The sequence below is a fragment of the Nilaparvata lugens genome, chromosome 8 (genome assembly GCF_014356525.2).
Source record: "Nilaparvata lugens isolate BPH chromosome 8, ASM1435652v1, whole genome shotgun sequence".
In the NCBI taxonomy this organism is placed as follows: Eukaryota; Metazoa; Arthropoda; class Insecta; order Hemiptera; family Delphacidae; genus Nilaparvata; species Nilaparvata lugens.
Window position 1 is genome coordinate 2,095,597 of NC_052511.1, and position 15,106 is coordinate 2,110,702.

The 15,106-nt window shown below is 34.6% G+C and overlaps 1 protein-coding gene across 1 annotated transcript; it reads left to right on the top strand.

Annotated features, from left to right (window-relative positions):
* The first annotated feature begins 1,732 nt into the window (after positions 1 to 1,732).
* On the top strand, positions 1,733 to 12,888 carry LOC120352595 (RAD50-interacting protein 1-like). Its single transcript, XM_039433723.1, has 3 exons — positions 1,733 to 1,895; positions 5,801 to 5,934; positions 12,657 to 12,888. Exons 1-3 carry the CDS (start codon positions 1,740 to 1,742, stop codon positions 12,826 to 12,828), a joined length of 462 nt encoding a protein of 153 aa, XP_039289657.1. The 5' UTR covers positions 1,733 to 1,739; the 3' UTR covers positions 12,829 to 12,888.
* The last annotated feature ends 2,218 nt before the right edge of the window (positions 12,889 to 15,106 follow it).

Below are 15,106 nucleotides of genomic sequence, written 5' to 3' on the forward strand. Positions count from 1 at the left end.
ATAGTAAAATGGCTCAACTAATCGTATGAGGAAGAGGAAACTATATCAGATACGATCACAACCAATAGTTTGGAACTATAAAACTCTTTTTAGATTCAAACCTTGATACATATCACTTATCCCTACAAAAGAATAAATACATAGATAGCTACCTGTTATAAAGATAGCCATCACAAAATAGGAAATAGGTATTTAAGAAGATGAGAGTGTAGACGATTATAAGAAGGCTATTGATATATAAGAATATGCTGAAGATTATTATAGAGATGACATTTTTTTCACGCTATTATTTCAAAATTCTAACTCAACCAACCTAAAACTCTATTCATAAATAGAAAACAGAGCAGACGACGCAAACACAAGCGTGCACCCTATTTGCATATTTAGCGCTTCCGTGAGCTATAAAACCAAACTAAGGCTACAAAAGCGAATCAGCTGATGAAAAAATCTTTAAATACGTGAGCATTTGCTCCGAGTTCAGGAGCATAAGGTAAGAGTAAAAGGTAAAGTTATTCATATAAAAATGAGCAAATGCTTTTGCTTCTACACCTTTTGCTCATGAGCAAAACCTTATGCTCCATGCTCTTGCTCATGAGCATTTGCTCTGGTTTTATTCATATGGGCCACTATCACGGTATTGAATCTGAGTGCAATAACCAAGGTCTTTCAAGCAAATACCAGAGTTGCAACTATGATGAAGAAAACGAGAAGTTATTAAGAGAGTCATATCCATCATAGTTACAATACTATAAACCAGATAGTTCATCTTCAGTACCCGCAACACAGAACCGCAAGCTTAGAGAAAGGCACATTATAGCGGATTAAGCTTATAACTCTCTTCCTATTGAAATAAATGTATGAGAGCCCAAAAAGGTTTAAGAATGCAATAAAGCTAAAATTGATCGATGCATCTCCGTACAGTGTAGAGGAAAGCTTCAACTGTGTTGGCACGTGTAGGTATTTTTTGCTAGCATATATTTTCAACTACTTTGTATGTTCTGATTTTCTTCTTATTTTCTCTATTTTATGATTACTTTTTTGAGTATTGTACTCAATACTTTTTGACGTGTCATATACTATCAAGCTTTGCTTGATTATGTAGTGTTACATGACGAAAATTAAACTAAACTAAACTAAAGTCTGAGATATATTACTTTTAACATGAATAGGAGAAACTCATTTCTCCCTCCACAGTTTGTAGCGTAGACACAGTTGGATGCGCCGTGTCATTTTGCTTCATGCTCTTGTGATGAAAACAATATTATACCTGCTGACCAGTATATGACTTGGAACATTGCCAGCAATTGCTGGAAGGGGAGTGTTGGTGCGTCGCGTTGGAAAGCTCTCTCAAACAGACACAAAAGAATGAGAATGCTGCTAGGAAGTGGAAGTGATTAGTGGAGGATAGAGCATCGGACCTCTCCGTCTTCGAGAAAGAGCCGTGTTAAAAGTAATTTCTCTCCCACTTTAGTTCCAAATCTACGTTCATATTCATTTATTAGATCAAAACACATTACAATATTGGAAAGGAAAAATAAGTTAGACTCAGTTCATTAAACTGTCCAAATTATTATTGTGATTTCAGTTGGTTTGCAATGAGCTATATGCTTGATCTAATGACAGGCAAAGATAGCAAACCAATGTTAATCAGTTGCCTACTTAACGTGATTTCGCTATAGAACTGTATTCTATCTAGAAGATGTTTAAAGATTTATTGATGGAATTGCAGATGGTTTGCAATGAGCAGTCCACATGATGAAGTCTCGCCCCAAGTCACCCCCTCTGCCTGCCCCATGTTCCAAGTGCTTGCTTTCAAACTGCATCAGCTGGAGCAGTTACTCTCTCACTCACTCTTCACTGCAGCCTGGAAGAAGATCGCTACCCAACTGAATACTGTGAGTACTTATCAGTTATTTCACACCAAGCCGGACTTAATAACCGCTCCGACCGAATGGTTTGGATTTAACTGTTGCTGTGTTTGGTCCCTTTATGTGAATGATATCTATTCATTTATACATTGATATATACAATACTAGTAGTTCTGTGAACAGTAGACCTCGCGCAAGTTTAACTGTTGCTGTATTTGGTCCCTTTATGTGGAATGATATCTATTCATTTATACATTGATATATACAATACTATACAGTCCTGTATAGTAGGACAAACATTTGATATATACAGTCCTGTGAACAGTAGACCTTGCGCAGATTTAACTGTTGCTGTATTTGGTCCCTCAATGTGGAATTATATTTATTCATTTATACATTGATATATACAATACTAGTAGTTCTGTGAACAGTAGACCTCGCGCAGTTAAAAACCACAGCCTCCTCCAATACTGTCCATCAGAGTGAATTATGTCCTGTCCTGACGTGTCGGCGAGATATCGGTGTGCGAACAACTAATAGATGTTTGGGTCGTTGCACTGACAATAATTTGTTGTAAACAACTATGCTACTATCATCAAAAGCTTACCGAGTTGAAAGCAGAGAAAAGAATATGCTACTTCGAGTTATCAATTGCATGCCTCATTGTTTGCAATATTAATAGTCCACACGACAGCTGATTTATGATGAATAATTCTACAGTCTGATTTTTACGTTAATATTGACGTTTGAAGGAGACTCCTTTTCCTTTTGTGTTATCCTTAAAATATGAAATTTCAAAAAACCTTATATATAAGTCGACGCGAAATTCAAAAAGGAACATACCTGTCAAATTTCATGAAAATCTATTGCTGTGTTTCGTCTATTAGCATTGATGTATCGTTGTCTATCATTCGACACAGTAGATAGCGCTATCCTTTCCTACCTCCGCAACGTTGCGAGATCGTTTTTCAACAATGTAAAAATATAATTAATTAACATAATATTTAATCTCAATCATGAAAACTTATTACATAAAAAATACTTTTTCTTGGCGAATAATTTATATTACTGATTATTTTTTACAATAATCTGTAGGTTACCAAGCTGTAGGTTGGGGTATGACATTTCTTGCTATACTTCCACATTCATGTCACATTTCAAAAATCTAATAGTTTTTACAAAAATCTGTCATTAGGGTGATTTATGGTGCTAGTAGACGGGCTCATACTTTCCCTATGTTTAAATCATTGAGGATTCTTCCTTTAGATATACGTATGTGTTGAAACTTGAAAGTTCTATCCCTGTTTTATAAAATGAATATGGATAGATATTTTTTATTAGTGATGTTTATGTTTTGAAGGGACGGATTCAAAGATCCAAAGGTTCGAAGAACCTCACACGTCAACCGAAGCTTATTGTGTGTCCCAAAAGTATGTTAGTTAGGCAAACCAACTCCCGTGTCGTTTACAAGGTTCAGGAGTTTCTTCCCTATACTAACATCCCATTCCTCACCTGGTTGCTTACAGCCAAACAGAGTCCTTCTTCTAGCCCCAAGTCTTTCGCAATCCAGTATGATATGCTTAGCAGTCTCTTCAGACTGATTACAAAGCCTACACATCTGACTTTCATTTCTGAGTCCAATTTTATTGATTTATTTATTTTATTAATATAATTTTTACAAGAAGCACTGAATGGGAGAGAAAAACTAAGGATACTCATTGTACTATTTCTCTCCCAAATTTAGATAATAATTTAAAAGTCCGAAATGAGGTTATGATTCCACTTTTCTGAAATTTAGTTCTTTTTCACTCAAAAACAACTAAAACTAAGAATTTTGAAGGTTGAGAAACTGGATAGGAAACAAAAATATTACACTCAAATCACTGATAATTGAAACATTTTCACGTAATTTACAAAATTTAGAGCCGGAAAAATAGAACTTATTATTCAGCACAGCTGTATACCTTTGTTTTGTGTGGAGATGTTTCCTGAAGTGGCCATGTCCAGTTATCAGGGCAATCACCTGCTTGACCTGACCTCTACCCAGACTCACCAGCCACCTGGTGAAGCGAGGGCTTGCGTCTGCCAGCAGTCTTTTGCCAAGTGCTTGACCAGGGTGACCCTGCCATTGCTGGTTGTGTAAGTCCCTGGACCATTTATTTATTGTGTGGAAGGCAGTTGTTTTACTTATGCCACAGCCCGGCTCTGGGCCAAGGAATGGCATACTAGAACCCCGCTTAGCAAGCTCGTCTGCACGCTCATTACCTCCTATGCCTACATGGCCAGGTACCCAACCAAGATGCACAGAGTTGAGCGTTGCAAGCCTGCTGAGCGTTTTGTGGCACTCCCACACCAATTCAAACTTGATTTCGTTGGAGTCACGAGCCTTGAGGGCTGCCTGACAGTCTGACAGGATTTATTAGTGATAGATATATTTATTAATATTTTATTATACAGAGTTATCATAAAAGAATGGTGCGGTTTCGAACATGGTTTAAAGAAATACCAAATTACTTACAGTTGATGTTGTTTATTCATCTAATTTGTCGTCTCAGGCAGTTTTTTTACATAATTGATAAATTTAAATATGTGCGCCTTTAGTCGTTCGACAAAATATCCAAACGATAATCAATTTCTCTCCAAACATTCGCTAACATTTCATTGGTTATGGTTGTCATTGCTTCATTAATCCTGTTTTTAAGTGGTTCAGGTAGATTTTTTCTTGTAAATTTACATCAAAAACATTGTTTATTCACAAGAAATCGCGAACTGAACCACCTTGAAACAGGATTAAAGAACCAATGACAACCATAATCGAAGAAATGTTATCGAATGCTAAGAGAGAAATTTATTATCGTTTGGACATTTATCGAGCGACTAAGGGCGCACTTATTGAAAGTTATTAATCATGTAAAAAAACTGTTTCAGACGACAAATTAGGTGAATAAAAAACATTAACTGTAAGTAATTTGGTTTTTCTTTAAACAATGTTCGAAACCGCACCATTCTTTTATGATAACCCTGATATATTCAAGTGTCCCCATACAGGGTAGCCTATAGGGAATACATTAGAAATTATGAAACAATATTGTATTTGCTTTTTGGAATGTATTTGATTGTTATTTATTTATTTTTTTCGAATAAAGAAAGAAGAAAGAAAGAAAGATTATTTGATGGAAAATATTGGACAAGACATTTTCAAGTACCCCTTTTTAAAAAAACCTTGATAAATAAGATTAGTCAGATGGAAATAAGTTGCATTTGTTCAAATGCTAGTTAATGAATAATTATTATTAAACGAAAATACCAATTAAAATCACAGCATTTACATTGAAAATTAGATTTACAGCATTTAATTGGGATTTTCGGTAGCCTCTAAACTTTTGAAATTGTTTCATAATACAGATTGTTTCATCATAATTGACCGAGCGAAGTGAGGTCTAAGATTCAAGTCGACGGTTTGGCATTTCTCTTAATGTTTAAATGTTTGTATGTTGCGCATTTACGGCGAAACGCGGTAATAGATTTTCATGAAATTTGACAGGTGTGTTCCTTTTTTAATTGCGCGTCGACGTATATACAAGGTTTTTGGAAATTTTGCATTTCAAGGATAATATAAAAGGAAAAAGGAGACTCCTTCATACGCCAATATTAGAGTAAAAATCAGACTATAGAATTATTCATCATAAATCAGCTGACAAGTGATTACACAGATGTGTGGAGAAGCCAGTCTATTGCTGTATTTCTATAAGGTCTATGTGGATGAGAATACTGCGTGAGGTCTACTGTTCACAGAACTACTAGTAATAATTAAATAAGAGTAACCTTCACCAAAAAGTTAACAGTTTTAGGGTATCATACCTGTTTTTTCAAAGCTGTATTGTTTTATTTTAAAGTGATAAATAAATAATTGATAACTTTGATGATTTCAGTTTATTTTGGAAGAACTGATTCTGGAGAACACATTCAACGAGGGTGGGGCGGCTCAATTGCAGTTGGATATGACGCGTAATCTATTTCCGCTCTTCCGGCAGTACACACAAAATCCTGATGTTTACTTCAGTCAGTAAGTACCTTACAAATTATTGAACATATTCTATTTTCGTTTAAATTTAGTGTCTGTCCTAAGAACTCTAAGGGCTCGGGATTTAGCTAAGCTCTAGACTTTAAACAGCTGGAGTCAGAAAATTGGCTTTCCAAAACGGGGCGTAGTCGCAGTCCACAATTAAATTAAATGTCGAAAAACTAGAAAATTGAACACAAACTAAAATAAAGAGAAAATAGTGTAAAGTTTCAGCTATTTTAAATTATTTAGGAATGTTTTATTTCGTCAAGGATAAAAGTTTCCAGAAGTTATAGAAAGTTATAGTATATAAAGTTATAGAAATGAGAAAAAAAAGATTATCATAAAAACTGTGACTACTCCCCGTTTCTGAAAGAAAATTTTCTGACTCCAGCTGTTCGGTACACCTTTTTATTTCCATTTAAATTGAATAACCTTTTTTAATATAATAATTGTTAAGATTTTTATAAGAGTGAAAAAAAGTGGCAACTGAAATTTTTAAGTGGTCTAATAAGCGAGTTTTGGGTTGTTGAAGTGCTAAACTCAGTTTTCTTTCCAGATCATTATTAGAACTTCTCTTATAAACTCAATAAATGTATCTTTCCAAACTAAAACATTTTATTCCCCATATCATTCATAAATAAAAAAGTAACATTTTTTGTCAATTTGATAACTTGTTTATTTTGGCATTAATCACGAAACAACGCATAGTAGAACAAAGCCAATGATATACTGAATGTAAAAACTCCAATGGAAAATTCAAAACCTTTTATGATCTGGAAAGAAAACGGAGTTTAGCACTTCAACAACCCATAACTCGCTTATTAGACCACTTAAAAATTTCAGTTGCCACTTTTTCTCACTCTTATAATAATCTTAACAGTTATATTAAAAAAGATTATTCAATTTAAATGGAAATAAAAAGATGTACCGAACAGCTGGAGTCAGAAAATTTGCTTTCAGAAACTGGGCGTTGTCGCAGTTTTTATGATAATCTTTTTTTTCTCATTTCTATAACTTAATATACTATAACTTTCTAAAACTTCTTGAAACTTTTATCCTTGACGAAATAAAACATTCCTAAATAATTTAAAATAGCTGAAACTTTACACTATTTTCTCTTTATTTTAGTTTGTGTTCAATTTTCTAGTTTTTCGACATTTGATTTGAACGTGGACTGCGACTACAACGCGTTTCGGAAAGCCAATTTTCTGGGTCCAGCTGTTTTAATTTTAGAACTTAGCTAAATCCCGAGCTCGGAAACCGGCCCTTAAGGTGCATTTTCGTTTGTGCATAAACTTCCGCAGTCGACGACGACAAGCATTGTTGACATTCATATTGACCAAATTTCAAGTGTGCTAGAACAGTTGATCAAATAACTTTTCATTATTTGTGTTTATTATTCAAGAATCAAAACATTTCTAATAATATCAACATATTGCCATTTGTAAGTATAAAAATGTATAAACTCAACCTTCCTCATTAAAACATAATTGAAGATAATCTTTTAGGTTTTTTGGACAAATTGAAATCCACCCAATCTGAGATCCTCCTCTGTCCCTGATCGACGACGACATTTACGCACAAACGAAAAACCAGCTTAAGGAACCTCTCCATAATTGAAATCAGCCAACTTGAATCATTACAGTATTAATGCGGAGTTCCACATACCTATAGTGATAATTCTCACATTATAATGGCAGTATTTGATTGAAATTGGTGTTGCTATCCTTGTCTATCATTCGACAAATCAGATAGCGCTGTCCTTTTCCAGCTCTGCAACGTTACCAATCGTTTTATTAACAATGTAGGAATATAATAAATTAATTGAGAAAATATTTTATCACAATCGTGAAGTTTATTATTCAGTCATTGAAAAATTATATTTTTGACGAATAAAATATAGGGCTAATTGATTATTTCAAACGAGAATAAACAGCTGCTATTACATAAGATATACCAGTATCAAATATTTTCTATAGTAGGAGCTACAAGGCAGAGATTCGGCAACGCTGTTCCCCTATCTTTCTCCACTGCCATTATTACGTGGACCTCATTATTTTACGTTCCGATCCGACCTATCATCCGACTTTCTGTGGTACAACAGGTCAAATGACGGACAGGTGAGTCTTGCCGCATTCAAGTCCGTTCTCTTGCTATCATACGGTCGACCGCTTGTATGATCGGAGTAGGATCGGAACGTTGCATAACAGGTGTGTTATAAGCCTGACAAGTGTCTCCTCGGCTTTTATTCGCTTAGATTTAATGTACAGGGTTGGGCAGGGATGTATGGATGATTTGAAATAATAGTTACACACTCATTTTTAAACGAAAATCAAAATTCATGCTTTGAGTGTGTACGTTTGATGCTGCCATTATAAAAATTGAAGAGGAAAAATAGAAACATTGATTATGTACGAAAAATAACATCTGTTAATGCTGTCCGTTTTTGTCCATACACTCCTGTAGACGTTGTGAGAAGTCGTCTATACTCCTCTGAATCATTGCACGTGATACCGCTCGAATTTCGTGTGTTATTGTTCCACTCAGTGCTTCAAGGGTTTGTGGTTTGTTTATTTATACACGTGTTTTAAGGTAGCCCCATAAAAAATTGTCACAAGGAAAAAATAGTCACAAGGTGACTGGTCCGGTGACCGAGGAGGCCACTCCACATCTCCATGCTACGAAATGAGGCGTCCAGGGAAGGTCTGCCTTGAGCTGCGTACACATATACGCTCTTCCAACCCGCACCGAGCACGCTCCTCCCTCGAACCGCCCTCGTTCCTCCATCGAACCACAGTCGCGCCGCCCACGCACCCATCATGAACGTTACGGAAGATGTTAGATCTTCTCGCGTTCCCCGGTCGAACCACTGTTGCTCCGCGGTCGATCATCAATCGCTCTGCTGGAGTGACGTTCGGTTGCGGAGCAGAGCAGAGCGAAAGTCTGTACGCACCTTTAGAAATTCCATAGCTGCTCTCAATGTATGGAATGTCGCCTCATCTTGTTGAAACCATACAGTTTTTGTGTAGTTGAGAAGTTGATAATGTGGTAATTATTCATATTGAATGAAAAAGACTACGAAATTGTCAAAAAACCACAGATTTATTGATACTTAGAAAGACCGGTTTCGGTTATTACACCATTGTCGATCTCTGATAAACTGTTTAGACTGTTTATCAGAGATTGACAATGGTGTAATAACCGAAACCGGTCTTTGTAAGTATCAATAAATGTGTGATTTTTTGACAATTTCTGGCAGAAAAATTCACGCAGCATAGTTAGGTAACGATCATTATTGACAGTGAGGTTTAGACCGTTTTCTCGAAAAAAGTAAGGGCCAATAATTAGTTTTATGGAGCTACCTAAAAGCAGGTGTATAAATAAACAAACCTCAAACCCTTGAAGCCCTGAGTGGAACAATAACACTGGAAATTCCAACGGTACCACTTGCAATGCTTCAGAGCAGTATGGACAACTTCTCACAACGTCTACAGGAGTGTATGGATAAAAACGGAAAGCATTTAACAGATGTTATTTTTCGTACATAATCTATGTTTTAATTTTTTCCTCTCTAATTTTTATAATGGCAACATCCAAGGTACACACTAAAAATAAATTTTGAGTTTAGTTTGAAAATGAGTTTGCAACTTTTACTTCAAATCATCCATACCTCCCTGCCCAACCCTGTACTTTAAATAAACAATAAAAAAACTATCAAGTACACTTAATTTCATTCCAACACTACTAGTCTCAACTCTTCAAGAACCATTTTAAAGTGTATGTCTAAAGCTGCGTACAGCCTTGAGCGTCACGAACACGGGTATTTCGCTTTCTATCAGCTGATGCTAAGCTTATTATATCTGTGTCTCTATCTGTAAAGGAGCATTTTATAGTGTTGAGGAGTTCTTTGATAATAGAACCTTACAATAATAGTATAAGAAATTACTCATACTATAAATGATTGATGTAGTGGCCTACTATATGGCATATATCCATTTATTTATTTATCCATTTATTTATTCATCCATTTATTTATTTATCCATTTATACAATAAATAATCATCAAAGTGATAGGGAGAGGAAAAATAAGGTAATGGTAAAGGTAACCTTGTGCTATTCATCTCCCAAATTTAGATAACACATAGTCCAAAATAGGTTGAAGCAGCGTTTACACCAAAGTTATTAACAAAATGTTGATAACTTAATCCTTATAGATTATATTAGATTGAACGGAACTTGACAAACACATATGTTCATCAAGTGTATGATACGTTATGTTCAATCTAATAGAATCTATAAGAATTAAGTTAGGTATTATCATTTTGTTAATAATTTTTGTGTAAACGCAGCTTTAGTCTTGTAGTTCTTCAATTCACAAAATTTTCAGTCCTCAAGTATTTTCACAAAGTAGATTTTCAATTTAGATGCTTCAAAACTAAACATAGAAGAAATAATATGTTACATGTTTTGATATATTTTAGAGATAGACTATTTGATACAATCAACTTTTTGTACAACAATGTGTAAATATATAAATTTTATTTGATTCTATCTTATACGGGCTACACACTGGTGTCGCAAGACACGCGTCTCAAGACGCGTGTCGTGTCTTATCAAAATTTCATGAGACATGCATGTCTTTGTTGCTTGTCGCATGTCTTGTGATTTTCGGTTGTTACAAAGCTGTATGACAGACTGAGCATGAGCAGTGACAAAGAGCGCTCAGTGCTGGCAGTAGACAGTGGCTAGAGCGCATGCGCGGAGTGATGTCTCGCGCGACTTGTGTCGCATGGGAACCAGCTAACCGGTTCCTTGCGTCACCTGTCCGATACACAGGCGATGCCTCGAACATCTGTCGCAAGCAGTGAGTAAGCTCTGATTTTACAACACAGGTTGGTTTCATATACGACATGCCTCGGACATGAGATTTGTCGTAGACATCATGTCTACGACACCAGTGTCTAGCCCACCTTCAGTTTCTTATAAATACAGTTTTAAATAGCTGATGAAGAGCGAAATGCGTGTGTACGTGGTACAAACGTATGTACGCTGCTGAACACAAAGCAGTGTTATGCCCCGTTTCACCAACCTTGGTCAATGCATTTGAACATGGTTAAAGTCTATCAGCTGGTCATTTTCATTCATTCATTTATTCTTTAATTGTATAAAATAATATAATCATAATACAATTATGACATTGGAGGAAAAACTAGGCTGAGCCTGTACTATTTCTCTCCAAAAATTTTGATAAAACGTTAATGTTGTCCAAAAGATAAGGTTATGTAATCACAAACTGCTTAGTCACTTGATTTTCGGTCCAAGAATGATGATTTAAAATTTTGAATTTGAAGGTTGATTTTATACTCTAAATAAATTACAGAATGTATCACAATAAATTAGAAACTTTAGAAATATTGCACTTATTTAAAAAATTTGAATACAAAATCAAAAACCTACTGACTATTTATCAAATCAAATCAGAAATAATTCGTTCCACCAACACCAGTTAAGTTTAACCACGGTCAAAACTATTGGTTAAGTTAGACTGCCGCCGAACGGGCGATCAAATTATTTGAACACGGTCAAAAGACTGGTTCGATCAATTTCCTTGCTTGTTTGTAGGTTACCATATGTTTTTGACGCAATGAAAAATTTCAAAGTTTTTAGTGCAATTGAATTTATTTATTTATTACATTTCCAACGGTATACACCAATTTCAAAAGAATACAATAGTAACAAGATCAACAAAAATAACAAGACAAATATAAATATAAATATGAGATACATAACATAAAGTCAAATAAGTAACTTAGCAGTTCAGAAGTATAACAACTAATAACAGTAATATGAATGAAATATACAAATATGCATTAGAAACTATCAGCGCAAAATTTAGTTGTAGTAAGTTATTTATTAGGTTTGTTCTCGGAATCTTTTAATTAGTAAATTATTATAGTATAGAAAATAAAGGAAGATTTTGAAAATATTTGCTTTACTATTTTATTACACAGTAGGTCTATATTATTCAATCCTTATATCAACCTTTCTGCTTCAATGTATCTCATTAGAATTGGAATGTCAAAAATGATGGTGATTTGTAAATTCTTTGTACGAAAGTATTCAATTCAAATTTTGAAATATTATTATAAATTAATGTAGATGTGTGACTATACAAAACGTCTGTGCCAGGGGCGTATATAAGAAGGGGGCCCAGGAGGCCTGCCCCGAAATAATGAATATGAAGAAAAATCAGTACAGTAATCACAGAAAAAAGTACAGTAATCTGAATTTTTGACGGCCTGACGGTAAAGTAAAAAGAGCATTCAGCGCAAATTACCCTCTGAATATGAGCAGCGAAACTGATATTGAGTATCATGGGGTGTTACTATATTACAGAATTTAATTTGGATTTTCGTTTAATAATAATTATTAATTCATTAGCATTTGAGAAATTGCAATATCTCAGTAATTTCTATCCATAAAAATCAGATGTAGCCAATAGCAAGCCAGCAAACATGTTGGCCAACTTCAGAAAAGTACAGCTACAAGAGTTGACCATGTTCAAATATGACCGACGGAGTTTTGATCAATCCCGAGGTTGGTGGAACAGTTGTATGTTTGAACGAGTGATCAAATTTTGACCATGGTCTAATTGACCATGGCTAGGCTATATTTGATCGAGGTTGGTGAAACCGGGCATTAATCTACTTTACTTTTTGCAGAGTAAACGAAGCGTGTACGTTGTTGACAATGAAGCCATTGCCGTCTGAATTTCTGCGCAACATTAAACCGTCCAAGGTGGATCTTTTGAAAATCCATTTGAAAGCTCTTACCGACCACCAGGCATGTGATGTTCTTAGGAGGCGTGTCGAGCTCGCTCTTGACGTCATTTGAAATTCACAATCTCTTGTATATTTTTTAGAAATTAATCAAATTTTATATTTTAAATTGGTTATTTATATTATTTGTCGAATCAATTACGTAAAAACTTTAATTGAAAATGAAATGGAATGTTTTATTGGCAGGAAAAAAATACAACATCTGAAGGTGCGTACAGATATACGCGCCTCCAACCCGCTCCGCAGTTGCACCGATCATGAACGTTACGGGAGATGTTAGCTCTTCTCGCGTTCCACTCTTGCTCACCGGTCGATCATCAATCGATCTGCTCGAGTGACGTTCGATTGCAGAGCAGAGCGAAAGTCTGTATGCACCTTTAGAAAATACTTGATGAAAGCAATACAAATTTGACAGCATGGGAAAATACTATTACAAAATAAAATGAAATGACAATTGAGTATTTGCATTTCGAGGTACTAGACCTGTTTGAGATGGTATTATAAAAATTGATTACAAAACTAGCGCTAAAAATTTTGAGTATATTACTGAAAATGGTCTGTATATTTCACAAAAAAATAATATAAATAGAAAATAGAGGAATAGATCTTCTGCTGTCACCATTCTAACCTAAGCGCAAATATGTCTTCGGTGGACGAATTTCTGACTAAGGCTCGGTTTCATAAGAGTCGTTCAATTTTAATTATGATTAAATGCCACGAGGAGACGAGAGCCAATGAGATTTTGTGCAACCGGGTGTTAGAATGTTTATACAGTATTTCGCAAACGGTTAAGAATAAACAAAATCTGACTATATATTTGTGTTCTTTGCTCAAAATAGCATACTATACACACAGTTTGAGCTAATTTTTCGCTGAAAACTATGAAAAAAATAAAATTCTCGTTGAAAATTCTGGTGGATGCTAATATTTGAAGATGAATTTGACGAGTTTGACATTAGATTTTCGAAATTCGAACCCGTTCAGATGTTATTCAAATATGTATTTATTAGTTAGAAAAGGAAGAATTGCAAATCTTGAAATTTCTGTAGGGAAATTTTTTTACGGTTGGGAATTACAGAAAACTTACAAAATATTCGTGTTCCTCGCTTCAAATAGAATATTCTAGCACAGTACGAGAAATTTCAATTTTTAACCGAATCTTAGATATCTACTTCATGTTTTGCCCTTGAAAGAAGCAACATGGTTTTCCTCATTTTTGAGTGAAAATAAAAGTATCTCAAATTCGCTGAAACTTTGCCTGCTTATGCTTTTTCAAGCAGGGATCATTAATCTGCCATTAGAATTGTGAAATTTACAACCGTTTAGAAGGACAATTCAAATTTTTCACAACCGCTAAACACAGAGTTTCATACAAATATACAATAATTAAACCTGGGAAAGGTTCTGATAGATTGAAATGAAATACACAATTTGATTTTATTTTCAAAGCAGTGTTTTACTGAATTTTACTGAAACAGTAATAATCTTGTTCATTCTTACAGTCATCCATAATACCATAGAAAACAATAGCCTAAGTAGATATCCCATGGTATAGGGAATTTATGTCTCAACTTTTACTGTTATCTCAAGCCGATTACTGTCGATTATTGTCAATTTTTACTGTTTTGTTGGGGTGATAGTGTATGAACGGCACAATTTGAGAGACTACCAGCGTCACACAGCTGCATAGGAAAGAACTATGTGAACTATCGGCTTGGGATAACAATAAAAGTTGCGACATGAACGCCCTATACCATGGGATATCTACTTATGCTATCGTTTCTCTTTGATAATACTGTCATCGGATATTTCCACACAAATTAAGCATGAGAATACAATAAAAATAATCAGTTTCAATAACAGATCAGTGAGATATTCAACCTTACTGAATTTTACTGAAACACTAATAATCTTGTTCATTCTTGTAGTAATTCATAATACAGGTAGTGATTATTATTTCCCAAAACAAATTAAACATCAGACTACAGTGAAAATAGTCATTTTTTATAATAGATCAGTGCGATTTTAACCCTTGATAGGAACTATTAATGATGAATTTTGATTGGGCTTTTGATAGATGTGAAAATAATATGCACAATACATAATATTGTTTATTCTTTTAGTAATTCATAATACCGATAAAGATTATTTACTTCCCACTCAATTTAAACATCAGACTACATTGAAGAAAAGTCAGTTTTAATAATAGATCAGTGCGATTTTAAACCTTGATAGGAACAATAAATTAATGATATATTTTGATTGGGCTTTTGATAGATGTGAAAATAATATGCACAATACATAATCTTGTTTATTCTTTTGAGAATGAACAG